The sequence below is a fragment of the Cardiocondyla obscurior genome, linkage group LG12 (genome assembly GCF_019399895.1).
Source record: "Cardiocondyla obscurior isolate alpha-2009 linkage group LG12, Cobs3.1, whole genome shotgun sequence".
Lineage (NCBI taxonomy): Eukaryota > Metazoa > Arthropoda > Insecta > Hymenoptera > Formicidae > Cardiocondyla > Cardiocondyla obscurior.
This window is the reverse complement of record NC_091875.1, coordinates 4,716,941-4,743,500: the sequence shown is the minus strand read 5'-3', so window position 1 is coordinate 4,743,500 and position 26,560 is coordinate 4,716,941. Positions and strand designations below refer to the sequence as shown.

At 43.5% G+C, this 26,560-nt stretch overlaps 1 protein-coding gene across 1 annotated transcript in view; it reads left to right on the top strand.

Moving 5' to 3' along the window:
- Nucleotides 1–17,495, top strand: part of LOC139107161 (zinc finger protein 90) — a 124,006-nt gene extending 106,511 nt beyond the window's left edge. The window contains exons 7-12 of the mRNA XM_070664509.1: nt 6,570–6,735; nt 7,122–14,746; nt 14,834–15,189; nt 15,361–15,442; nt 15,818–16,193; nt 16,972–17,495. Coding sequence (XP_070520610.1) covers nt 14,624–14,746; nt 14,834–15,189; nt 15,361–15,442; nt 15,818–16,193; nt 16,972–17,255 — 1,221 coding nt within the window. The 5' untranslated portion in view covers nt 6,570–6,735; nt 7,122–14,623 and the 3' untranslated portion in view covers nt 17,256–17,495. The remainder of the gene's footprint in view (nt 1–6,569; nt 6,736–7,121; nt 14,747–14,833; nt 15,190–15,360; nt 15,443–15,817; nt 16,194–16,971) is intronic.
- Nucleotides 17,496–26,560: the final 9,065 nt, after the last annotated feature.

The following is a 26,560-nucleotide window of genomic DNA, read 5'->3' as shown; positions in this document are numbered from 1 at the left end:
CGTTCACTCAATCATACGCTATTTGTACCGCGACGACCACGTAGCACACAATCGGCGCAAGAAAAAGGTGTCCACCGAGCAAGAAAACTCATCCTGCGTGGTCTTGGCGTCATTCAAGCTTTCAGGGCCGCATCCCCTTTTCTCCCTCGTCCGTAATCGTAGTTTTGTACCGACCTACAGCCACGAATCGACCACTAATTTACGTTATTGAAAATCAATTGCAGTTACTTGAACGCGCTTTTAATTCTAGAATTTGCGCTGGTTAGAATACTCATGCTAATATATGTATTTATCACAATGCAAAATACATGAGCCTTTCAGTTCCTGTCAAATTACCAGCGCTTATGAATACCGAATTCTACGTTGCTGAGTACTGTGCAACGCGAATTAGAATACCTCTACAATTACGGCATCGTACGTGGACGCGTGAGATCGTAAAGATATTCTTACTGGTAATTTGATTCCTTGATTAACAATCATCTTTTGATGCCTACTTATTAAAGTAGGATGGCAATTTCCTGCATCGTAAATAGTATTATTTATTTTTGCTTTAATCCGGCGCGCTGGCGCGTAAGAAGCGGAACGCGTTTTACCAGCTTTAAATCTCGTCGAGTCACTACCGTTAAGTACGATTAATTATTTTAGGCTTTCCACTTCACGAACTCTCCTTAGAGATAGGATTCGTTATCTGCTTTCCGCGATCTGTACGCGAAATCCTGCATGTCGTTTGCATGTGTCTCCTATCGTACTTTGTTCGGAACTCGGCTGGTTCGACGCTGCGGCAGTCGAGCGCGCGTTAACATAGATCGCGTAGTAGACTAGTACGCGCCGGAAAACTTTAATTATATATTTAATTTAATTTTTGCGTAAAATATATAATAAAATTTCAAGACAACGGAATTAAAAAAAATTAATAAGTAAAATTCTTAAACGGAGTTTTAAAAAGTATTCTTACATTTTTCGCGCACCGTATTCTTCTTGTATCCGGACATAATGAACGATAACAAGGTTGTAAATTTACTGCATAAGGAACGAAAAAGTTAGGACAAAACATAACGTAAGATTGTACGTTACGCCCTAAACGTAAGGGCATTTATCGTTAGCGCCAACTATGCTTTCTCTCATTCCCCCGTGGAGCATCCTAGAGGAACTCTCTGTAACGAACAATGTCTCTGTTTTCCGCTTCTCCCCCGCCGCGGAAACCATTTTTATTCGCCGCAGTATGCGCTTCATAATCTTTGTCGACTCCTCGAATGTCAGACTTCTTCTTGCCTTGGCCGCACATCCTCTTCCCTCGCTGCCCATTCTCGCAACCCTCCTGGCCCAATGTTGCCTCGCTTTCTTGCGAGAGTTTCTCTTCGGGATAGAGATCGCCTTTGTGCTTCCATCGACTCGGGCTGACAGGTGGAAATGGACGATTAAACGATCGACAAACCCGCCAAGAATTGTCTGGAAGCGTTGGTCAGTACTACTGCAAAAAGCAGTCGCATTCAAAACGTGGCGTTTTTTTGCGATTCGCCATTTACGTCTAGGAAGAGTTAAAAGAATGAGGCAAATAAAAAAGAAAAAAAGAAAGAAAAAAAGGAGCAATGTTTGCTTGAAATAAGCATCGCGAAGTTAGACATGTTTCTTTTTGCGGTAAAAATATTGTTTAAAAATTTTAGAAAGAGACAATTTGCTTTTTTTTAATTACTCGAAAGAAAAAAGAAATTTTTTTTAAGATATACTAACTGCATATTAAATATAATTTCGTATTATAAAATTAATTTAATTTTGTAGACCGCGTACAATGATGTGTCCTCATATATTGCTCCTATTATGTTTTTTATATCGCCATAATTTAGGTATGTGTCTTTCTTATCCTGGAAGATGTTCGCGGAGCATTCTTGAATACGCACGCATCGAGCCAAGAGAGTAAGTGGGAGGGCGATGAAAGGAGGAAAGGGAGGTTAAGATCAAAAAGGGAGTAAGGAGGTTTAGGCTAAAAGAGGAGGACGATTATTTATGGGACGGTTAGATGGTGGCGCGTCCGTGCCATGCATAGACAGTACCTTATTTCGATCGGCAAACGAATGGCTCATTTTCCGCCCGCAAATGTACGGAAATGTAAGAAATGCCGGCTGGAACGGCATTTCTTAATATTCGCCGATATCGGGAGATAACCGGAGTATAAGCCACGTTCCCATAGAAACGCAATGTCGCCATGCTCTCGTGGACTGGCCGGTAGCTGTGCAAGCGATTACGTTATCTGCATATTGAATAAAAAAAAAGTGATCTACTCTTATTTTTTATTTTTTTATTTTTTAATACTTTGGAACTGTGTTAGTTAAAATTATTTTTAATTAACTTTTAAAATGTAAAAATATTTTAAAATTTAACATCAATTATTTCTACATTCAATTCGAGACAATTGATACGCGAGAATAAAATTCCTTTCGTAATAAGGACTGCAAAGTATTCAATTAAATTAATACGTGAATATTTGTCACGCCTGCACCTCGCGCAATAATAGTCCAAATTTTTGTGCTCAACCGCGAAACGTTGAAAGCGCGAAAAGCCACGTCGTCGTCGGAATAGAGGAGGCCGGGCTCTTCCTCCAACGGGAATCGTCGTGAAAAAAAAAAAAAAAAGAGTAAAAAGGGAGTGGGGGCCGGACGGTGGCAGAACGGATGCAGCTTTTCAGAAGAGCTTTTACGAGTCGCATATGTGACCGCCATCTCCTTTATCCCTCGCTTTATATTCCTGGCACCGTGTTACATCCCTCCTACCCTCCGACCGCCAGCTTCTCCTCGTACAACCATCACCTCAATCCCCGCGAACCCGGCCGGCACTCTTACGGGGCCGAGGGGGTGCAGGAACACCGACACATCGCCTCCAACCCCGGCCGACCCCTGAAAGCTTCGTGAAGAATTTCTTTTTCATATTCACTGGGGAGTGATAGTCCGACGTAACCTAACAAATTTCCAACCCCTCCCGAGTCTGCGGAGAGGACGGTACCCTCCGTCTCGTTCGCCCGAACGCGCATTTAAATCCTCGAAGATCCTCGTCGTGCTCGAGCGAGAACTGATCCGTTCTCGTGGCTGCTTCCCGCCGTCCGTCCAGTCCTTCCAACCCTCCCTCTCCTCCCCCCCCCCATTCGCCATTTCACCCCGAGTTACTCCACGAAAAGCATGGTCGACCGCCACGACCGCCCAGGGACCGATTCTTTCCACGCACAATTTACAGTTTCACATTTTATTCTCATCGCGCGTTCGACAGCGGGGGGTTGAGGCGCGGGGGGCGGAGGAGGAAAGAAGAAGGGGGGCTTCACCCGGATAAACTCGTTTCTCCCTCCCGGTCGCCAATCATCTTTCCTACCGGGTCCCTGCGGTTTCTTGCGGAGAACGGAGGTCTACCCGGAAATCCGTAGAATTGTTATTTATGATATCGAAATTATTCGAGGACAACTGTGTTCCCATCGATGCCCCTCAAGATCAAGGATAATGCACGATAATTTCGAAAGTTGAAAAGTTATCCAGCTGCTGCCGCGGCAAATAATGACGTTGAATGTAGCCGCCGAACGACTTGTAAAATCGATTAAAAGAAATGTCAATTGAGATATCACACTTGATCATTGGCATCGATGAAGCCCACATACTTTCTATTTAATGAAATAATAATACGCGTTAGCTTGTTTTTGTGTAATTACATCAACAAGCTCTCACTTGCCGGTTGATTTTATTATACCTGCATGAGGGCTCAATTGAGCGTGACGCAATATTTTCCCGTAATTGAATAATCAGCGGTTTATCAAATGTTAATTAAACTAGATAATTATCGCGGATAGACCATTTATCATGGTAAACTAAGCGAGTGCTTGTTAATTATTCACTCGGTAATTTGAATAATTGGTGGACAAATTGATTAATGATAACGTATATTAAATACGTTTGACCAGAAGCGTCTACGAGACGTCCAATTAATTCAGAGATAAGCTCGCGATGAGTTTTACGTACATAAATGTAATTTTTCAATCTCCGCGGAGCTTAGTTTCTTAGTGCCGTTAATTTTAAATTTATTCGAAAAATAATTATTGCCTCGTACTTTCGATCCCGACCACTTTAGCGGCATCCGATCTATGAAATTGTAATTATTCGCTAGATACACCTGACGAATTGATGTAAGATTTGGTTTTGCCCTCCCCCCAGCACGTGCGAACTACGAGAGCGACGCCGTGGAAGGACGCAGCTGATCGGCGTGACGATAAATTACAGAGAGCGAAACGGTGGCTGAATCACCGTGCGCGCCACGAGGAGACATTAAAATTGCCGCGCCGCAAAAATTCGCGCGAGGTGGGAGGCTGCAACGTGGTGCAGCATTTTGCGTCACGGTCACGCAAATCTGCCGGCGATCGGCACGAGTTACGGCGTCGCGAAACGGTTGGCCGCGGACACGTTCGGAAGTCAATGACAGATCGGCATAGGAAAGAAACGGAGCCATTAACTGGCCGGGCGGGCAGAAGAAACGGCCTCGCGATCGCGCCGTGACGAGAATCCGCCGCGCCGATGTTAATCAACGTTGCAGTTGACGGATTTAATGGGGATCCGACGTGGAAGGAGGCCTCGAGCTCCGGCGTATATACGTCTTGGTGAGTGCATACCCTGGCAAATTTGCATGCGTGCCGAATCGGTTCTGCCGATGTGTGACAACCTTCGAGCTTATTTCCGACGTGAGCGCGCACGCAGCAAAATATCTCGATCATATATCCCGCCGTTCATTTGCATAATTACAATTTTACGGCATAAATCAACACGCGGAAACACGCAACGCGAGCGTAGCTAGACGCATCGAAAGCATTTTCGAGCGGCTATCAAGATTATCTGGGTATCTTAAACGGAAATGTATATCGTGCTGTACCGCAATATGGCTAATAGTTGAGAGAAGTACGTACAATATGTTTGTTACGCGCGTCGGTTATAATTAAAGCCAACGTATATGCTAAGAAGCAAGGAAGCGATTTTCTTTCGACAGTAATGCGCCTCTGTCTCCATAAACAACTTCATAAATGCGTTACTAATCCACAACAATAGGAATATAAATTAAAACCTTCAGTCTCTTTCATCGTATAATATTAATTAAAAAAAGAAATATTTCTCAAATATTAATCACGAGCGGATATCATCCTCGGATACATTATATCCCTTTTTTTTTTTTTTAATTTCATAATTAATTTTTAAAATATAAATTATTTAATACCGCAGCATCTTCTCATTAATAATACATACGATTATTATATAAAAATAAAGAGACACTCGAATGTACCTATCGCATACTTGACACTCGGAAGCGCGGCTGTTAATATCAAGACAAAGCTGTCCGTTTAACGAACCCCTTCGATTAGCGAGAGAACGGAAACGGGTTTGACGTAGAGCGCATGTTCAATAGCGACTAACGAGTCGCTCCGTTTCTTTGGAATCGGGGAAAACTCGTACTCGAGCTAGGGAATGTTGCACGCATTCGAATCTCGTTAATGCGGGAGCAATTTATGCCCGCTGCACGCTCCCACTTGGGTCGATTATATTTATGATTTCCACGTATTATGCCTGATTCGCAATGCTTCCAGCTCACGGGATGCGATGCGAGACGGTTGTACCGGGCTGCCGTTGTGGCGATGTTGCGCCCCGGACCAAGGCGCGAGCGATAAGTCAATTCGCGACGGTGTAATCTGCAATTAATCGGAACGTATCTTGCCCGTGTAAATTAGATGAAATGACGAGCGCAGCGGGGATACGGCAGCGTTATCCGACCCGCGGAAAACGCGATCCGCCGACTTCGCCAGGGCTGAATTTTATGGCGTTTCGGTAGCGCAAACGTGAAACATCACGCACGATAATTATTGAAATATTATCGTCGCGTTTTATCGCTTAAGACGTTTATTTAATTGCCTTTTCTTTTTTTTTTTTTTTTTATTATCCACCTTCGTGATAATAAATATATTCTGTCTTTGGATATACATATATATTACTTTTATTCTTTAAAGATTAAAAATACAGAGCTGTCCGTAAGCTTTCTTAACGATTTTTCCCCAAGTTACTTGCTGTCTACATCCGATACTCCCGCAAACAATATTACATTAGCGACCTGGCCAAACACCTACTGACGTTTCGGCGATGACGACGAGCTGACATGCGTTCCGGTTTCTCCTACCAACCCGTCCCAGCGTTTTCGTCGTCGTTTATCCATATTATCCCGGCCCCGTCTATTTTTCCTTGCCGCTATTGGTTGATTAGCGTCCGAAGGAAATTGTCTCGTGGCTCGTCGTCGATAATTGAACCCTATACGCCCCGGCACATCATGTTTCATCCACGGCGTCGCAAATAAATCGAACTGTTAACAGCGACAGCACAAAAGAGATAACTCGCACATGGGGATTTATTAGATTTATTACACGTTATAAAAATTAGCGTTTCCCTCCGAGCTTTTTTCTTCTTCTTTACTTTTTATTTTTTCTTTTTTACAAATTTTGAAACGTGACGAAAATTTATTACACAACAGCTGATATTGTATACCTTCTTTCATATATGTTTTAGGAACGGCCTCGATGGTGACTCACGGCAATATCTCCGACGACGTTATTATCAGAGAATGGACCTACGAATTAATTTTCTGAGACACGGCGAGGCTCGGTCGCGACCGCGTGGGCGAAATTAGGTGTTTTCCATTAGAGCGATCCGACCCGTTTACATTCGCCGACCGGTAAGTAGCAATAAATATTTGTCGGGCGAATTATTAGGTAACACATGGCCCGGAACGTATACCTTTGGCGCCACGGTTAAGTGTCCGCTAGCATGTTACATGGCCATTGTGGGAAATTCGTTCCCGCATTATTGATTCATCTCTATCGGCGTAATTCGATCAACGATATATACGTTGCATCTGCATTGAGACGATATTGCGCAAGCTGCGCTTTTGTACGTTCTGGATATCCTGTGATTAATTAAATTCGATTGAATCATAACAGTACGCAAATCGGAATGCAAAAGGAAAGTTCGAGCGATACTTTACATCAATTTAAGCTTGAATTGAAGTCTCGTCGCGCGGCATTTAAGTTCCAATGAAATAACGTATTCTTTTTCTTGCAGGAAATACAAGCCCGGCTGGTTTTCAATTCATACGACGAGACCGCCTCCTCGCATCATTGTTAGATTTCCGCGAGGAACCGAGCGCCGCATGAAGCCGAGTAGCCACGGTGGTCGGCGGCCGTCATTGATCTTCCGTTAGAATCGGATCACTTCGATGTAACAAGATAAATAGTCAGCGGGACACCGTCGGTGGTCGAGGGTGCGGATCGCGGAGTCATGCTGACTATCTGATCAGGGGGAATCGAGTATGCGTACGCTCGTCCGATCTCGGTACTTAACGTGTGCACCGCGAAAGTTCTCCGGACGGCTCGGCAATCCGACGGGACACACTTCCCGACTCGTCCGCGTACCGATGAAGCCGTCGTTTGGTCACCCGGGAAAGTAAAATAAATCTATCGGTGCGACGATTCTGCCTCCCGGCGCGAACGATATTGTTTCGCGCGGGCGGCGAAAAATATCCGTGCGATGTATAATCGATTCACAACGGCAAGAAAGACCGATCGACGATTGACTAAGAATCGCCGAGGCAGGAATTATATCGCGTCATCTAACCGCAAATCTCACGATCTAACGACAAATTCTCGCTTTAACGTTTCTCATGGCGCGCTCTCACCGGCGGCGGCGGCGGGGAACCCCCAGGCTTCCGTACAGCGCGAGCCCGATCGACTTTTTATCCCGCGCCGGGTTTTTGCACGATCATCGGGACTTTCGTCACGGCAACACCCGGGCACGTGACGCCCGGCGAACACAGTGTTACAGGTGTTCGCGCCCATCCACGGTCTCAACTACGATGACGTCCCTTCGAATCGATTCGTTAGACTTTCCCTCTCCCTGGGATTTTTGTCGTCGCCACCCGCGAGCGCGAAGCGGCGTGATTCCGGGAAAACGCCGACCGATCGCGGGACCGTCGGCTAACCGGCCGGTCTCGTTCTATTTTCGAGCTGCCATCGCTCGTTTCTTCGTTCACAGGCCGACGTGCCCGCGTTTTTATTAACGGTATCCCGCGGCAGGCCCGAAGACGTCCAATAACTTCGTTAAGTGTTTTTACCCAGAATGCAGAATCGGCCGCCTCCGGAAGTGGTCCCGATACAGAACGTTTAAGCAGGTTTCTTTTTTCCTTCCGCTAACTCTCAGAGGCACCGTTACATTATTCCTTTAATTACTGAAAACGTTTAACGATATCTTCTCGAGCCAGGACCTAAAAAGTAATACTCTCCCCGTCCTCTCTAAAAAAAAAAAATACTCAAGAAAAGCATCGGAGCGTCGTATAATTTGAATACGATAAAATAAAAAAAAAAAAAAAAAAAAAAAAAAAAACATAAATGTATTGCAACTCGTCGGAAAGTGCCGGGCGAAAGAAAGAAGCGATTGATTCACGTATATAAAAACGTTGCAATTATATAGAAGCTTCCGGTAGAATGGCGATTGTGTTATCCAGCTCGTTACGAACGCGGCTACGATTATAAGTGGTCCAGATAGCAAAAAGATATCATAGTAAAACAAGCGAAGTGTGATCGGTTACGTGCGAGAGGGCGGGAATAAGCGATGAAAGGGGTGGCCCAAGGGTATTGGCGAGGAGCTCGTCTGCTCGGCGAACCGTGGATTAAGATAAACCCTTCATCGGTTTCTTGTCGAACGATTCCTCTCGTTCTTTTGTTGGCGCGACCCGCAGATAGCGGCCGGCTTAAAGTACTTTCCGTCCCCGCGCGGGAAATTATTTAACGCCGGTATATATATCTATCCGGCTGCAGCGCCGGTGCCGGGTGGCGCGAAATGATCTCAAAGGCGATAGAAAGTAATAGAAAGCGTAAAGCAGGAACGGCCGCGAGAGGAGAGCGAGTTGATAAATTTGCATCGGCCGCGGCGAGTAAAAATTAGCCACGCGCGAAAGCAATCGGCACGGAAAAGCGGAAAGTACGCAATTTTTATTTATAGAAACCTGATATCTCTTCCACGTGGCGAGTGCAATTCGTACGCCGGCGTTTATTAAATCAATGAATATTCCGAACGGACTGAATTAGAAAAGTCACCGGATATCAAAACTATGCCGCTCTTTTCGATCTCTAACGTTAATCATTAAAGCGGACTTTCTCTTTGCACAATGCATCGCGAGTTATGAATTAATAATGCTTATTTAAAGCTTATTTAAAATGAGCGAAATGTATCGCGAGGATATATTTTAAAGCGTAACGTCGTACGAACGACGTGTCGCGACATATTTTTGCAACTCCGTGGCGAACGGGGTGCGGCTTCGTGGTTTTCTTTTGTATGCATTTACCAACGGCAGTAATTAAAACTTTCATAAATATGTAAGGTCGCGCATGCCGGAACAGATTTAAGAGAACGTCCGCTTTATACTTTCGTACATATACAATCGTGTATTTGACGTCGGCATGCATTTAAATTAACGAACGTATCGTAAAATTATAGCTGTGTGATCTTATTCCTGTGCAATAGAATGTAAGAAAATATAAGTTCTAGTTTTCTAATTTAAGCACAAGCATAATGCAAAAAAAAAACTCATTTTACGAAACGCTTTAGAGAGTTTAGAGCATAAAAAGAAACCTATAAAGCAAAGAGAATTCTACCATTTCGTAAAAATTATCGTAGAATTTTAAATTAATGTCGCGGAGCTGCGACCTCAACGTTGCTTCGATCTTCCGAAATACGCGGCGTCGGCGACCGCGTAACAACCGAGTGGTCGTACAGAATTTTACCGGGCGAATACACGAGAATTCATATTTTATCTTCGCGAGGCGGTGTCTTCGAGTTGAAAGGAATAAGTGGTCGGAAGGATTTGGGTAGGTCCGGACGTTGTACGCGGCGGAAATAATGGTGTGGTCCGTTTAAACCCGTCTTCGACCCTCGAGAGACGCCAGCCCGTTTCCTTCAACCCCTCGCGAGGGCTTCAGCACCGGCTGACCGCTCGTCTCGTCGAGCTCGCGGACATGCGAACATACGGATGATATCGGCGGCCTCGGTCTTCCACTCGCTCGAAGAAACAGCGATGTCTGCCGGACGTCGAAGGGCGTCTGTAACCTGTCTGACGGGATGCTACCGCGACGACAGTTACATTCGGCCATGTACAGCATCGACACATCGTCGTTTCAGACGCGCCGGGACAGGAAGAACAGAGGGAAGCGGGTGGAGGAAGGGAAAACTCATCCGCCGATCGATGGATCACGTCAAACGAATCTCGACGTCAAGATTATTTATGGGATAGGTGTCGGCCGGGGCGACAACGCTATTTCACCGATCGTAGCCTGAGACGTTGCTCGAAAAGATACGCGGAAGAGTACCTTCGCTCGCCCCGGGTGCACCTCTTACGCAAAGCACATCTTCGAGCGAACGTAACGGTAAGGTAAAGAGCGCGGCTTTTCATTTCGTTTCAATCGTAGACCTTTGAAATTCCTGCCAGATTGCAACAGAAAATATTCATCAACTCGGATACGAGGACTTCGAAATTTCTCCAACAGCGACATAGTTGAATCATGATCCCGCTGCCGATGACGTACAGTAATTTTCGATTAAAGTTATGCGACTGTGATATTCTCGGATGGATTATGGTCTTTTTCGAAATCATCCGCGACGTTCCTCGGTAATGAATTCACGCAAGTGGATTCCAGGCACGAAACGCATTTTCCACGGATCGATTGATCAATATTCAACGCATATTAATGCGTGATTAAGAGCCGCAGTGGCCGGACTCTCGATCGTATCCTTGCATACGTGACGTGCCAGATAGGTCGCTTTTTCCATAGGTTTTGTAATAGCTGCTGCGAGATTGCGATGCAGTTTCATTTGTATGCGGCGTGCGTAGCCGTCAAGGGGCTTTATAAGTAATACAGTAATGACATACCCTGTCATGGCGCGGAACAGTTTTCTCGGCTCTTATTGTGTCGTTAAACGAATCGCGCGCGCGAGAACTGATTTATTGATGCCATCGGGGGAATCCCACGTCCGGATCTCCTGACCGTTTTTTTTTTTTTTTTTTTCCTATTTGTGTCTCGAGAAAATTATCTTTCCCAGAAGATACGTTACCATGGAAAACGTGCATCTCGATGACATGATGAACGTGATATTTATAGATCTATCAGATAAAATTTAAAAATAAAATAAAATAAAAGAAATATAGAGAGAACAGAGAGGCATCAAATGGCAGATACGATTAATTAAAAGAACGCATTCTCATAATCTCTTTTTCTTTCTCTCTTTATATCACGAATCACTCGCATATCTTAAATTCCAAATTAATTACGAATATTTATTGCGTCTATCGTGTACGCGAGCAAAGCAAGAGGCAATTAGCGAAATAATTCCTTGAAAAAAAAAGAGGAAAAAAAAGAAAAAGATATAATATCTTGGCGTCGGCGATATCGGCATCTCGCTGACGGCGCTGTTCTCAGACACCGCCTCGATACAGCTTCACCGTAATTAGTTCATTAATGTTCAATTCAATTTCAGAATATTATTCAACTGACAGGAGTTCGCAGATACACGCAGACGGTGTATCTGTTGCGAAAAATAAGAGATTGAACTTTGATAAGAAATTTGACATACGGTAAATATAAGAAAATATATTATCCACGCGTAATTTAACCAACTATCTTTTTTCTTTCCGAAAAATTTATTCTCAATTAATATTTTATAATCAGCACGGTTTCCGTTTCTGAAAGTAATCTTGATTGGCGCGTTATTTATTCAAGCGAGATCTAAAAAATTCAAGGCACTCTTTTTCGTCGGATTGACAACGGTTCTCCTGTAAAGATTTCCTCTCAATTCACACCATCCGCGTTATTTCGGATGTCAGGAAGGTCAGTGGACTCGCGATTGCGAGTCGCGCTAGTTGCCGATGACAGGTCGCGGACGATCACCGAGGGCCGGTAGCAGCACGTTAGCGACAAAATGGACCGAGAAAAACGGATCCGGGCGATAAATCAAAGGTATGGCATTCCTAAGATAGCGCGCTCCGCGCTGAAAGTCATTACGGTGGCAAAGTAATTCCGAACTAAGTAAGTAAAGCGATAAATACATAATGCATCCGACGAGTTTTCCCACACGCGCCCCGCTCGCTCGTGCGGCACCGCCAGTCTCCTCTTTCTCGTCCTCCTTGTTTCACCATCGCGGCGCAAGTTCAGTCGTACAGGTCTTATCCGCAGTTCCATGAAATAATGCATCAGCCCGCGAGAGCGAGGGCACATCATGTGCCGTCGCGGATTTATTAGCGCGATCGACAGGGACCGCTCTCGAGATGAGCGCCGTCGGCTTTTTTGCGACGCGCGCGGCGACGTCAAGCGGGCGCGGAGATGCAAAGAAGAATCGAGAAGCTAAACGGCAGGAAACCGCCGTGGGAAAGCCGCGGAAAAGCAGGCCGCTTTAATAATGCAACGACTTGTAATGCGCGCCGGGGAAAATGTCCATGCCGGAATGGATTTGTCGTACGATATATACAACGAGAGCGTTTTGCCGACGAAGGGAACGACTTATTTAGCGGGAAAAAATGTGATAGAACGAGCTGTCGCGGATTTCATAACTACATTTTACTCGAGACTTATACCCGCCGGTTATATATTTTTCGTTCGTAACGCATACGTAATGTGTGCACACTAAAAAGCAGATGCGGTGACGGCAGCTAGCAAACGCGACTTCTCTTCTTAAACTTAACGCGGAAAAAAAAAAAGATATTTTTCACCAGTGACAGGCGACCGTTTCGAAATACCTTGTGTAAAAATTTACGGTAAAATTCTACGCATTGCCACGCGGACGCTCTGCGGTTCCTGATTGCCCATTTTGCGATGTTGATGCGTTTCGCACGTCTGGGACTAATAACGTTGAGCTTCTACAGGCGTTCATAATACGCGCGAGATCACGTCTGACCGCTCGAGAGGATTTTCCACTGAATTTCTCGCTCGCAGCCGCGACAAGATCAAAAGAAAAAAAATAAAACAGCAGCCGGAGACGTAACCAGGCGCACTTACACGAATTTACGTTTTTCCTTTTCGTCGCGCAATTTTTTTTTTTTTTAATATCTTATCAAAAGTATTCTGCAATTAATTGATTAACGACGATCGTGATTGATCTTAAACGATTAGAGCTGCACAGTCTATTTACGTAGAAAAATGTTCTATAATTAGAGCTTCATTGAAAATCAAATTGTTTAGGTGCGTCAGATAAAAACGCGCATGTAAGCAGCATGGGCGGAGGTATCATAAATAAGCCACTTACTATGCCTGCAAGAATTATTCGGTACGCGATACTTCCTCCTCGGGTTTTCCAAGTAAACGGAATACGCGCAGCTCGTTTCCTTTAATTTCATTCAATTGCGCGCCATTTTATGCAAACGGATAGCAAAGCCGGCAATGTCCGCTAATTACGCTGAATAAAACTCGGAATGGCCGATGCTGTGCCTCTTTAATATGTTCCTCATGGCGGATACAATTAGGAATATTTTTACTATTCGCACTCTTCGCGCCGCAACGAATTTCGTTGAATCTTATCCTACCGTTGCGTCGCATCTATCTTTTTTAATTAGTCCGACATGGGCGTTTTACAGATTTTCATATGCACTTGAATAACGTAATTATTCCGGGCTGTCGATAATCTCGCGGTGCCTCGAGAGCGGCATACGAATTGCGATCCTCGTATCCTTCCGATTCGTTAAATCGAGAGCAACGATATAACCCCTTCGTGATTACCTCATTCGGCTTATACATATTTACTTAGAGTGCAATATAAATTACGCTTCGCTGCAATTAGGCTCATTATTCACGAGGTAATAAAATATCATGGCAGATTCTCTAACAACTTTGGTAATTAATCCGCGACGGAGCCTTTATAACGTGGCCACATCTGGAAAGAAGGAATAGATAACTTAATGGCGTACTGATTTCATAAGTAGATCTCCGCCGCGTAATTGGATTAATAATAACGAATAAATTAATGCCGAAACCGGCCAATTAGGATAAAGTGATAAACTCGTGGCGCGGTACACATATATTTCCTTCTTCGCGTCTCGTCATTTCTCATGCGGCCTTGCGAGCATTTTGGCGCGTTTGTATGCTCGCGGAGGTAATTATCAAGGCTACGAGTTTAATAAAATTTCTTTCTAAAACGAGGAAAAGGAAATAAAATTATTGAAGCATGTACGTCTCCTTTTTTTTTCTTTTTTTTTCTTTTCTTTTTTTTTGCGTTTAAATTTATCGCTTTCACAGACATTAATTAGAGAATTATCTAAACTTATTAATAAAATTTTTAAACCGTGAAAACGTTTTTTTTTTCTTAATTGTATACTGTTATAGTAAATATTTTATATCTAACTTCGTTTTTTTTTTTTCAGACGTGCCTCGGAAATGAATATTATTTTAGTCGCACAATGTATATGGCAACCGCAGCGACAAATGCACGCAATTGTTACTCGATTGTTTTAACAGATTTTTGTTAGTGTGACATTTTCCTTCGGCGCTTTGCGATCTTTCTAACAACGGCATATACTTCGAGAAATAATGGAAGGCAAGAGGTTCGCTGTCGGCAATCATTCTCGACAGAATCAAGTCGTATTCGATGCGGAAGATGTGTTCATCGACAATAACGAGTCCAGTAAAGCTTGTCCTGAACGATGCCTTCCGGTACGTATTCATTTTTGGGGTTATAATAAATTCGAGCTACTCGATGCAAGTATATGCGATATCGTTGCTCTTCTTGTCGCGTTAAAGATTAAAATAAAAACCGAGATTCTGGACGAGATCGAGAATTTTTCATCCAACGACGAGCTAGATGTCGAACGGTGTGTCGGGAACAAACCGTCGGAAGAAGTATCACGCCATGAAAATTCTGAACGGACTTCGGAATCGCGCTGTCAAAGAAATGCAAGCGTTTCGCTTTCTCAAAGAAAAATGGACGAGTACACTGATTTGAAGGAATACATCGTGGCACTGACAAGAGGAAAGCTTTTAATGTGCAACGTCTGCAAGATCGAATTTCCGAACGAGGTCGAGTTCAAGACTCACGTGATTGGACAGAACCATGGAAAACTTTTCCAATGCGAAATTTGTTCGAGGCAATTCTCCAAGTACGATATCCAAATAATAGGAAATTCTCGTTAATTATTAATTAAATCCGATTAAAATTATTAATTCATGCATTCGGAGAGAAATATAACGTGTCTTTAATACTATTCTTTTCTGGCTTGAAACGGCCTTCGTCGTAAAGTACTAATAATGCAATTACCATTCCCATCAAGATCGTCAACTCTAAAGAATCACCTGCATATGCATTTTATTCCGAAGCCTTTCGCGTGCAGACAATGCGAGCTCCAATTTCAGGTAGTTAATGCTAATAGCTATTCGTAAATGTAACGATCTTAATATCATATCTCTTCGAACTCTTTTGCTGCACAAACTGATGCGCTTACTTTGTACTCAGACTAATGAATCCTTAGTGAAATATTGCTGCATTCAAAATTATACAATTTATCTTGTCTATCTAATCGAACGATCTATTAAAAAATAATCTGCGTAGCAGTACAAAAAGCGCTCAACCATTGTGAAAAAAAAAAAAAGTTATGAACAAAACATGAATCAAGATGCTTTTTGTATGTTTGAATATTTTTATATATCTAATTAGTTTTCGCATATCGTTTAAAACCTGATTGTTAGATATTTAATATCTAGTATTTTAATATTTCATATTCATTACAGACGAAACATATATTAGAGGATCACGAGTCTAAAGCGCACGGGATGAAATCGTTCGAGTGTTCTATCTGCAAGAAAAAATTGGCGCGCCACCAGTCGTTGCGAGATCACAAATTGATACATACGAACGTGAGGCCTCACAAATGCGAGATCTGCGGCAAATGCTTTCTAAGGGCGAACAGCCTCCGGACTCACATGACCGTCCACAGCGCGGACTTGCCGTTCGCGTGCGATCTCTGCCCGGCGAAGTTTAAGAGATCGTCGGTGCTGAAAACGCACAAGCTGACGCACACGGACGTGAGAAGATTCGAGTGCGACATCTGCAAGCATCGTTTCCACCTGAAAGGCGCGCTAAAACATCACGTACTGGCGCATTACGGTGAGCTTGTGAATATTCTCACAACTTCTTTCGCGCCCCGGCGCAGAGAGGAAGCCGAAGGTGTTCTGATTAGGACCGTTCTGCTGCACGAGATCTCGCTATTTATATCACTTTTCCCTCCTCGTCTTTTCTTCATCGCAATGTCGAGGCCCGCCGGACCATTAACTTCGCATATAAATCCAGCGGAGCGTTTATTTCGCGAAATGATCGCCGCGGACAAAAGAATTTTTCGAGATAATCGGAAGCTCGGTTCGCAACGCGTACAAATGACGATGCATTAACGTATTTCTTAAGGTACTTAACGCACGCCGCACGCTGGCGCTTCTCGTGCGACCTGGGCGTTCCGCGGCGGAAATGTATTCCGGGACTTTTAATTAACCTCTGTCTAACCGGGGTGAGCGTATGAAAGCGAACACTTCTTCGCCGCGAATCAACTCGCTTGCTTATCAATCTGCTTAAAAAAAAAAAAAATCCGTTCTCCCGTGGCTACGAAGATACTACGGATATTAATATCGCACTTCTGATTTATATTTTGCATACCGATACGCTTGCTATTAGGTTGTAGATAATTATCGAGCTTTTCTAGCTCGTTATTAGCCACCCAATAATTGTCTAATACCTTAAAAATATTATAATGCAATATTTTATATTAATATATTTTTGCAATATCGAAAGTTTTAAAAAGCTAAAAATAATATTTTTTTTTTATAAAATGTATAGTTATTTAATATATAATTTTTCTTTTTTTTTTTTAATTCTAACATATTTTAATTTGTAGGTATCAGGCCCTATAAATGTGAAGATTGTGGCAAGCGCTACAGAAGATCCTGGGGTTTGAAAGTGCACAGATATCGGCATACTGGCGTAAAGCGATTCGAGTGCGATTTCTGCAAGCTGCGTTTCATCGTGAAGGCGAAGCTCGCGAATCACATTTACACGCATACCGGCGAGAAGCCTTATAAGTGCGATATCTGCGGACGCCAGTATGGCGAGAGATACCAGTTGAAAGCGCACAAATGCACAGCATTACCTAGCAACTCGTTAAAATGTAAACCTACTTAAATTTTATTCCCTTAACTAAAATAATTGAAAAGTATTATAAGAATAAAATAAGATAAGCGTACAATCAAATATGTGATAAAAAAAAAAGTCATCGAGAAAGATAATATTATAATTGCGTAAATCTTCATATTTCTGTTAAACTCATTTAATTCATTAAGATAATAATACGCGTGTTAAATTTATAAAAGTTATTTAAGAATAATAATAAAGAGAGCCTGTAGATGCTGCGAGTTTAAAGTATACAGCTTTAAAAAAATTAGATGCAGTCCGCGCGATTAATTTAATTGTTACCGGTCGCGATTGCTCGTAATAAAACTCGTCCTTTGGCTCGATACAATAGGTGGTCGCCATTTCGTTCGTGATGAAATCTACCATCACGGATCCTCGCTCGCGTTTGCATGCCCGTGGAGCTTAATAAGGCATGACCTTAATAAGCACCTCGCCGCAGAACAAAACACCGATTAATCCCAGACTGGACCGATACGGATTGGTTTCGAGCTCGGAGCTGCCGGACTCGCGCGGGATAAGTCGGCTTAGGTTCGTCATCAACTATCGTATATAATCACAGTCTTTATTCGATATTGCTCGAACGTGACCGTTAAGATCATCGAACGGTGCAGCAAAATTAATGCAACTTTCAAAGACGTAACGTAGTCCTTTGGAAATAATTATTTAACTTCGTAGGCATGCACTCACGTTTCGTTATAACGGCGTAATCTACATCGCAGTCAGATATCCGCCGTAATCATTTACGTAACTTACAAAGAAAACAGATTTTATCGATACGGCGTCCAAACGTTAATTGCTTCTGTTTTAATCTTATAAAAAAAGAAAAAAAAAACTCGCGTTGTCAGGCACAATAAATCACCTTGCGATATTCATCTCTACTGCTTTCTTAATAGATAAGTACCTTCGGCACTAGACGAAGTTAAATAATAATCGTTAACTTAATTTGTTCGAATTACTTTAACAAATAATTTATCAGGAGGAAAGCATAATGATTCGTTTACGTGTAGGTAAATAATTATTTAGGAACTTAATGTGAGGTCTTTTTTAGCGACTGTTTCGAGAGCATCTCGAGCACGTGGGTCCTGCTTGTGTCGCCGCACGCAAGAATGGTGCCTTAAGGTGCGTGGACACAGCGGGGGGCTTGTACGCGGTACACCGAGATGTTCCGCTTCTTATCAGATCGCATCTCTGATTCGCGTGTCTTGCGGCTAAACTCTTTGACAGTGCCGACGCGTATCTGCCTTCTGACCCCGTTTCTCTATTTCGACGCGATAGATAACGTGCAGAAAGAAAATAATTTCGCCAGTTAAATCGTACCCTTAATAACGAGAGTCTTTCGAAAGAACGGATGTAAAAAGTATAAAGCGAAATTATATAAGTACGTTTAAAATACACTTTCGAATTTGACACAGCGAGGATATGCTACTGCGAAATACTATCGTGCAAAAAATCTCAAGCAGAAATAAATGAATAAATAGGATTTTTTTTTCTTTCTGCAATATACTTTTTGCATTCTTTCTGTAAAAAAAAAAAAAATTATATATATATATATTAATGTAAAATAAATCATAGAGACGTCTTATCCTCTGACATATCGCACAGTAGCTTAGCGTGTCCCAAGACGAGATCGGTTCCGCTTGAGCACGACTCGGACATAAGGCTTCCCCCCGCAACAGTGCGATTTAAATACGCGAATTTCGTGTTCATATATCTTGCCTAATTATGCCCGGCTTCATGAAATCTACAATCTGACTGTTCGCCTACGAACGTTACACACAGCGGCGCACAGAAAGTCACGCCAAGTCCTAATTATTTAGATAGCGATCATAGTGGTTTAATTATTCCCACTCCTTTCTATCGTTGCTCCGTTCGCCGGTATGGTAATGGCACTTAATGCAGATAGCAACGCCGATATTATTTGCCGTACCGGTTACTAATTGCAAGCTCGCAATTATTATGCGCGCATCCAGCGAACGATGGATTTGGAAACTCGGAAAATACGTAACGATGCCGGTTATCGTCCCTGTCATCTTATAAATTTCCGTTACGTAATAGCGATTAAGTTTAAGCTAATACTTTTTCCGGCTAGCTGACATAATAAACGAATTGCTTATTTATGTAAATTTGTCAGAGTGAACAAATATGGCAAATTTATGGATCCTCATATACAGCATAATAACGTAACGTAAAAACGCAAGCCTAAGGAATATCTAGCGTGTGCCGACCGCGTGGCGTTTATCAAATACATCGCGATAATCTGAATTATCAATAACGGTATACTGAACGTAAAGAAAAATCACGTAATTGCCGGTCAATCTGCGTTTCGTTCAAGTTGCGACTGTTCCCAAGACTGTTAGGGCAAGAGCAACGGGTGGCTCGGCGGATCCGTAAAAGAAAAATGGGACGGGGCATATTAAATAACGACGATGTCGATTAGTATTGACAACGGCGATTAAAGAGGCCGAATTGCCAGTCGGTAATGACCGAGCTGGCTGCGCGAGCAGTGAGCACTGTAATTTCATTGATAATATTTAAATACGGGCTTTTGATAGGTGTCTTCTCTCAGCTGGCATTAGCGCGGACCCCGAAGGGTCTCATGGTCCTCCCCTCCCTACCTGCCTCCGCTCATCTCTCTCCCTCGTCCTCGCCCTTGAGAGAAGAGGCGCAGAGGCATACTATTTATCGACCTGGTCCCATCATTATTTCATCGTACTCTTTCATCGCCTTACCTGGTTAATCGATAACCCGCAAAGAGACGAAAGTCGACCTCCGACTCGGGCTAATTTATTGACCGTTCGAAGTGAAACAAAAGATCGTTTCACGGTATTTCCGCCGGGATTAATAAAATTTTCTTTCATACGGATAATCTTGGGTGATCGGCGACACGAAATTATACGGACGATAATTATTTCTTTAAATATACATACAAATTATTTAACGCACCCCTGCGCTTTACATATTTTTAATTAGCGTGACTCCACCCGATTACAATCACGCTGCACAATTCTAGGGTTAACGTGTATTTAATTCACAATACGGAGAGAAACAATGCAGATAGCATGACCGGCGATATTCCTTAAACTTTTCATGTACACGTCAGGCAGGGCAATCTATAATTTAAGCACCGACAAAGCGTAATCGTTCCCAAGAAAGTTTTGATGTGCGAAAGATTATGCTTCTTCTGTGCCTTTGGTAGATATTATAATTAACGTATATCCGCACGTATGTGCAAGATGTGTGATACATCAATTATATAAAAATAATATCGACAAAATTAATTTAAAAAAATTTTTTGTACGTTAATTATTATTACTATTTTTAACTTTTTTTTTATGTAAATCACCGAAGATTAAAAATTAAATGTATGTTTGCGTTTTATGTACGATTACATGTTAAATATGTGCTCGTTAATTACGTTTAGCATAGACAATACTTTCAATTGAATTAATACGTAAATTTTCCGGCGATGCTACATATAAATTGTTCATCAATGCATTTAAAAAGGAGGGAGAGTAACTGAACACGGCCGGAGTTTTTGCACGTGAATGTAATCCAATGCAATCTAATTGGATATGAAATTAAGTCAACGAAATTCCGGCAAAAATCCCAACGAAAAATTTGAAATTTATATTTCCCGTCCGCGTAAGCGGATTGTTTCGCGTAAGCTGATGCATCCGTCATCTTTTTCTGCAGAGTAAGAGTCTGCTGAGTGCATAATTGCGCTACTATACAGTCTCCTTGAGCGACGAGCATCGCGAGCCTTCACTGAGCTTCATTGATTCATCGGTGTGCCATTAAAAAAAAAATATATATTTAGTCAAGGTAACAATTCTTGTAGAAGAAATTGAATTTATTGAATATGTATCAGCGAACGTCTACATGTTAAAGTCGCGCTCGGTGCAGCAAATACTAAATAAATACGTCGCTGCAGCTACATGCAATTATAATACGTAAATAAAATAAGCAATATTTTATCGAAGCATAAATTAAGTTCGCAATCAGCTGCGATTATAAACAAGATCACGTTAATTCGTTAAGAAAATGTTTTCTATAAGCTGTAGCATGAGCGTTTCAATCGATTCGTGATCCCGGCACGATAGTAGATCAATCCGAGCGATCTTATACGCGATCTTAACGGTTCATAGTCACGAAACGGCAGAGATGTCGCGTGTTTGATCGCCGCACCCAACATCTGTACCGTTGACGTGAATGACGATAGGTTTTCGACGATTCATTTCATCTGGCTCTGTTCCAGTCCGGTCATGCGGCTTTTAATATATCTGTCTAAAGCAGATCCTACTCGTAACGTCGAAGTTCATTGCGAAATAATTCAGGCTCGCTAAGTATCATAAAAAAAATTCTTTATGATATCCAGACTACATAAGTACATTATATAAGTATATTACTAATATAATTTCTATAGCAATTACGACTGTTACGAAAAAAGCGCTTTTTTATTGTAATATTAGGGAGATAATTTTTTTTTTTTTTAAATAATCTAAACAACGTTTGATCGTGAAAGCCGATTCGCGCTGTGACTGCCTGTTTCGCGAGGTGGAAGTACCACGGTGTTTTTGGAAGACGAAAAAGAGACCAAGATGAACGAGGGAGAAAGAGAGAGAAAGCGCGGCGCTTCTTCTTGCCGGTCGGTTCTTCGTTTCGATGTAGGTAATCATGTGCCGCATTCCCGGAGTGCCGCGGAGATTTTCGGTTTCATTGTATGCGAAGGGTTGAGCCCGAGCCGAGGAGTCCTCTGCCGGGCTCAAAGTAGGAAAAAGAGAAGCCGCGAGGCGTGGGACGAGGAAGACATCGCGGAAAGAAGAAGAGGAGAGGACTTAACGTCGCGGGCGAGGAAAGGAGAAGATGAAGAAGAGGAGAGAATCGCGGACAGGCGGACGGAGGAAAACGGAGGGAAGCGGCGAAGCCGCCGGCAGGATCCATCGTCCGTCTCCGTGGAAGCAAACGACGCAAAAACTGGCGTGCATTGTCCCCAACTGAGAGCGCGGAAAGAGAGAATAAGAGAGAACAGCGGCGAAAGCGAGAGGAAGGGCCCCGTCTGGCAAAGAGAGTGGCAGAGAGAAACGAAGAGTATTTCTGTGTTTCATCCGCGGTAGAGCTAACGCATACCAACCTCCGGCACCACGTCCTACCAAGAAAAGAGAGAGGGCAGCGGGGTAAAGGGGAGTGCAGTCAATTTGATTTTTAAATGCAAACAAATCTACATCGTGGCAAAAGCGCCGCCGATCGACGTTATTCCGCTATCGACTGTTGCTGTTACGGCAGAGGGAACGCTGCCGAAGCGTCATCGCTATCCGATGGATATATATTTTTTTCCCCCCCAATCATAAAAGATCACTATTGAATTCTCCCGACGACTTTTATGCTTCTGTTCCTCTCGCTATTACCTTCCACTCGGAGAAATTCTGCAACGCGATTGTTTCCTCCCGCGGCAATTGTCAGAAGAAGAATTAAAAATGCGCGTACAAGTGTCGCGTCTACCCTTCGAAATATACGAAGAGGAAAATAAATTCAAAGAAGCTGAGAACTCTAATTTTAAACGTGTAATAAACCAACGTGGATTAAGTCGTTAATAAGCATTTGGAAATATTTTGGTGAACCGTCCGCGGCGTCCGATGAGAAACTTTCCTACCGCGCGGCTCGAAATATTCATCAGCGATTTGTCGCCGGCTGAATCTTCGCTCAGCCTCGATTTCTTCCCGGTCCCGAGGTAGCGCGGCGATCAGGAGGGAAAAAAAGAGCGGCCGGGCGAGTCCTTTGGTTCCAAGTAGGATGTAATTGCCGCTTCCGACGACGAGAGGAACGACGTCGGCGTCTGTCCCAACATTGCTGCATGTGCACGCCGAGAGGACGTTGATAAGTTATGAATAAGACCGCGCCGCCTGCCCTCCCACCCGCGTAGGTTTCACGGTCGCGGAAGGAAGGAGCAAGATGACCGACCGATAGGTCGGCCCAAAAGCCCGAGGAGCGGAATATGCGGTAATCGAGATGACTGAGGGCACGGAGAAAGAAGAGGATGGTAGGCGAGGGGGCCGGAAAAGGGGCGAAGGGGAACATAATTGCCGGTGGATTAATGAGACGGCATAATTGCACGATAAACGACGATCGTTTTATTAGACGATCCAGACGGGCCGCGGCGGGAACTCGGAGAGCCGAAGTCACGGCGCACAGAGGACACCGCTCCGTTGCGGTCGCATATTAATTATTACGAGGAGAAACGGGGGCTGCTCGGGGCGCGGTAGGTATGTCAAGCTGGTCAGAAATGACAATTACCGGAGACGCTCTTAAACGCGGCCTCTCCGTCTCCCTCCGGCCATCGATACGGGAGCAAGCGGAATGCAACGTCATTGCTAACGTTACCGTGACAGGCAGAGACTTCCACGTAACATCGAAATCTAAATGGCGATTCAAGAATGCATAGAGAAGATCTGAACGACCAAGGATGTTTCCCTCTTACATATTTTTCTGCATTTTTTTTTTTTTAACCCGTATATTATCGCGGTAATTATGAATCAGCGGTGTATACTCTGGCAGAGATGTATGATTTATCCGATCCAAAAACAGTCGGAGATAATTGTTGTTTTCTGCGATCGACACTACTTTAATTCTCTTCCTGGAAAATCTCCAAGAATGTCGAAGAAAACTAGTCCTGTACCACGCACCGGTATCCGTTTCATGCCAGCTCAATCTCTAGGCTGCTCTCGTATCCCCCCGGTCGTCCAGGGCCGTTGGCTTCTCGGAGATGAGAACTAAAAACTCGCGGACGCGCTCCGCAAAGGAACATTTAAATGATGTCGCCGCGGCTCAAGTCGAGAAAGACAGAAGGAGATGGGGAGGAAGAGAGAAAGAGTTGCCGGCAGGAATAACTCAGAGCCGGCGCGCTTTCCCCTCTTGTTCTCTTCTCGCTCGTCTTCCCTGCCATCGAAGGAAAGGCTAGAGACGAGTTAGATGGACGGATGGAGGAAAAGGACGAGGTCCAGAATGACATCGCGGACTCTTTTCTGCGTTCCCCGCTCTCCTGATATTCACCGCGTCGGTGTTCCACGTGACGGAAAGGGGAAGTGGAGCGAGGTAAAGCAGTCGGCGGAAGAAGAAGGAGGATGCTAATCAGATGTGCCGACAACGGCGGCGACATCAAAAGCGGGTAGCGTCAGAGCCTTGTCACCAGTTCTCTCTCTCTCTCTCTTTCTTTCTTTCACGAAGAGCGCACCGGCCTCGCCTTTATTTGAATGCGCTATCGTTGGGATATGCGATGATGACGAGCACGCTTTTTTGGAATCCCCCGAAGACCGACGAGGCGACGTATGATGGGAATTGTTTCTGGAATTTAGACGGGAAGGAAGAACGCGGGCGACGTCAATCGTCTGCGAATTGTCGTTCGAATCGTAAGAGACAAAACGAGGTAAAACAAAAAGCAAATTTCTTTCAGTTTTAGAGACGATGCACGTCTATGCAAATCTTTTTAATCCTGCGAATTATATGCTATATTTCGTTAATTTATTAATTAATCGCGATATCGTTAAACAAGTAGATCAACAGATTTTTTTTTTTTTTTACGTAGCTGAATGTTAGAGGCCTCATCAGGCTGATAGTAATTAATACGTATGAAGAGGAAACTCTCCGCGGACTATTAATATCCCGTTAATAGCGGGGGAATTTATTATATAGTTGCATACGCTCGAGGCAATGATCGAATCTCAAATCAGCGGGGATAATTGCACGGTTGTCGACCGGCGGTTGTTTAGCGAACATCGCGTCCTCGTGTTACGGAATAATTACACGGGGTTATTAGCGCCACGGCGCTATGACCGTTTTATCTGCACATGCCATCTATTACGGGTCGGTAAATGTTCTCGGTAATTATTTCCGTATATATTTTTAAATATGCACCGTGCGCGCACCGATGTGTTCACCAATTCATAAATCGGAAGTTTATTATATTACTATATTCCGCGCTAAGCCGGAAAACAGCATACTCATCATCATAATAGAAATTAAAATGGATGATGATATTAACATGTTGTAATTGGGTTGTAAAAACAAATGTGTCTGGAAGGGAGAGCCTAGAGTGAAAATTAGAATAGGCTATAACGGCGTAAGTATCTACGATCTGACACGAGAGATATTCTTTACGTGAAATCTTCAAACTAACAATCGACTTTAATTAATTCAACGTGAATTTAAAACACTTCGCTTCTAAAACCCATTGTTAATTCCTACAATCTTTCAATTCAGATTTTCAACATTCAAACTAATAGAAGCGGCCCACTGTGCGCGAGGAAGGTCCAACAATTTCAAACACAACGGGCACGTGAATAACGGGCGTTAAATAACGGGCACGCCGATGTGAATGCGCGAATGCACGCCGAGGAAATATATGTTATATCATACGCGAGAGAGTGCGCGTGCTGGTTAGGGTTAAGAGCGGGGCATAAAGATGTTGTTTGAAGCGTCGGACACCTGTGCCCCGGCCTGCCCAAGCTCTGCATACGGTTCGCTTCGCCTTCCTCTTCCTTCATCTCTTCCTCGTTTCGAGATTTCTCCTCTCCTTCGTCCCGCGAAACGCCGTAACGCACGCCGCCGCCGTCGCTCGGCAACCGCGGTGTCTACGTGAACACGTAAGTAACATTGCGCGGTAAACGTACGCTCGACGTTACACGTAACGTACGGGGGTATCCTGCATTAAGATGCAGACGATGATAAGGACGACTTTACGATCTCACGCTCCGACGATTCATAGCCCGGGCCGATGTATGAACGGCCCGTCGTTTACCGGTCTTCTCGCGCTGCAGCATCCCGACCGCCGAGCCGCATCCGCGCGCTGATCCTTTCTTTCGCTGCCGAGCCGGGGAAAAGCATCCTTTCGGCGAGAACGCCCATCGCGCGATTTCGTTGGAACGATTATCAGCGACAACGGACCGGTATAGTCAAGAAATACGCTCGGTATTTAATTTTTGTCTTTTTTTTTTTAATTTTTTTTTATTCGCGTTTTTATTAATGTCTATTGTTATATTTGATTAAAATACAGATTCGTACGGTGTCAATTAATTCAAAGATATTATTCGTGAAGCTACGAAGTTGAAATATATGAAGGTATTTTACTCCAATAATTAAAAAATAGTGAATCACGATTTTATTACAGATTCTAAAAATTACAAAGTATTTTTTTCAGCATTTTTTTTTTTACCCACGCTAGACTCAATAAAAAAATAGTCGCTGATATATTTTACGTCACGCGAATGTGTGCTTAGACCACGACGGAATAGATTCGTTAGGAC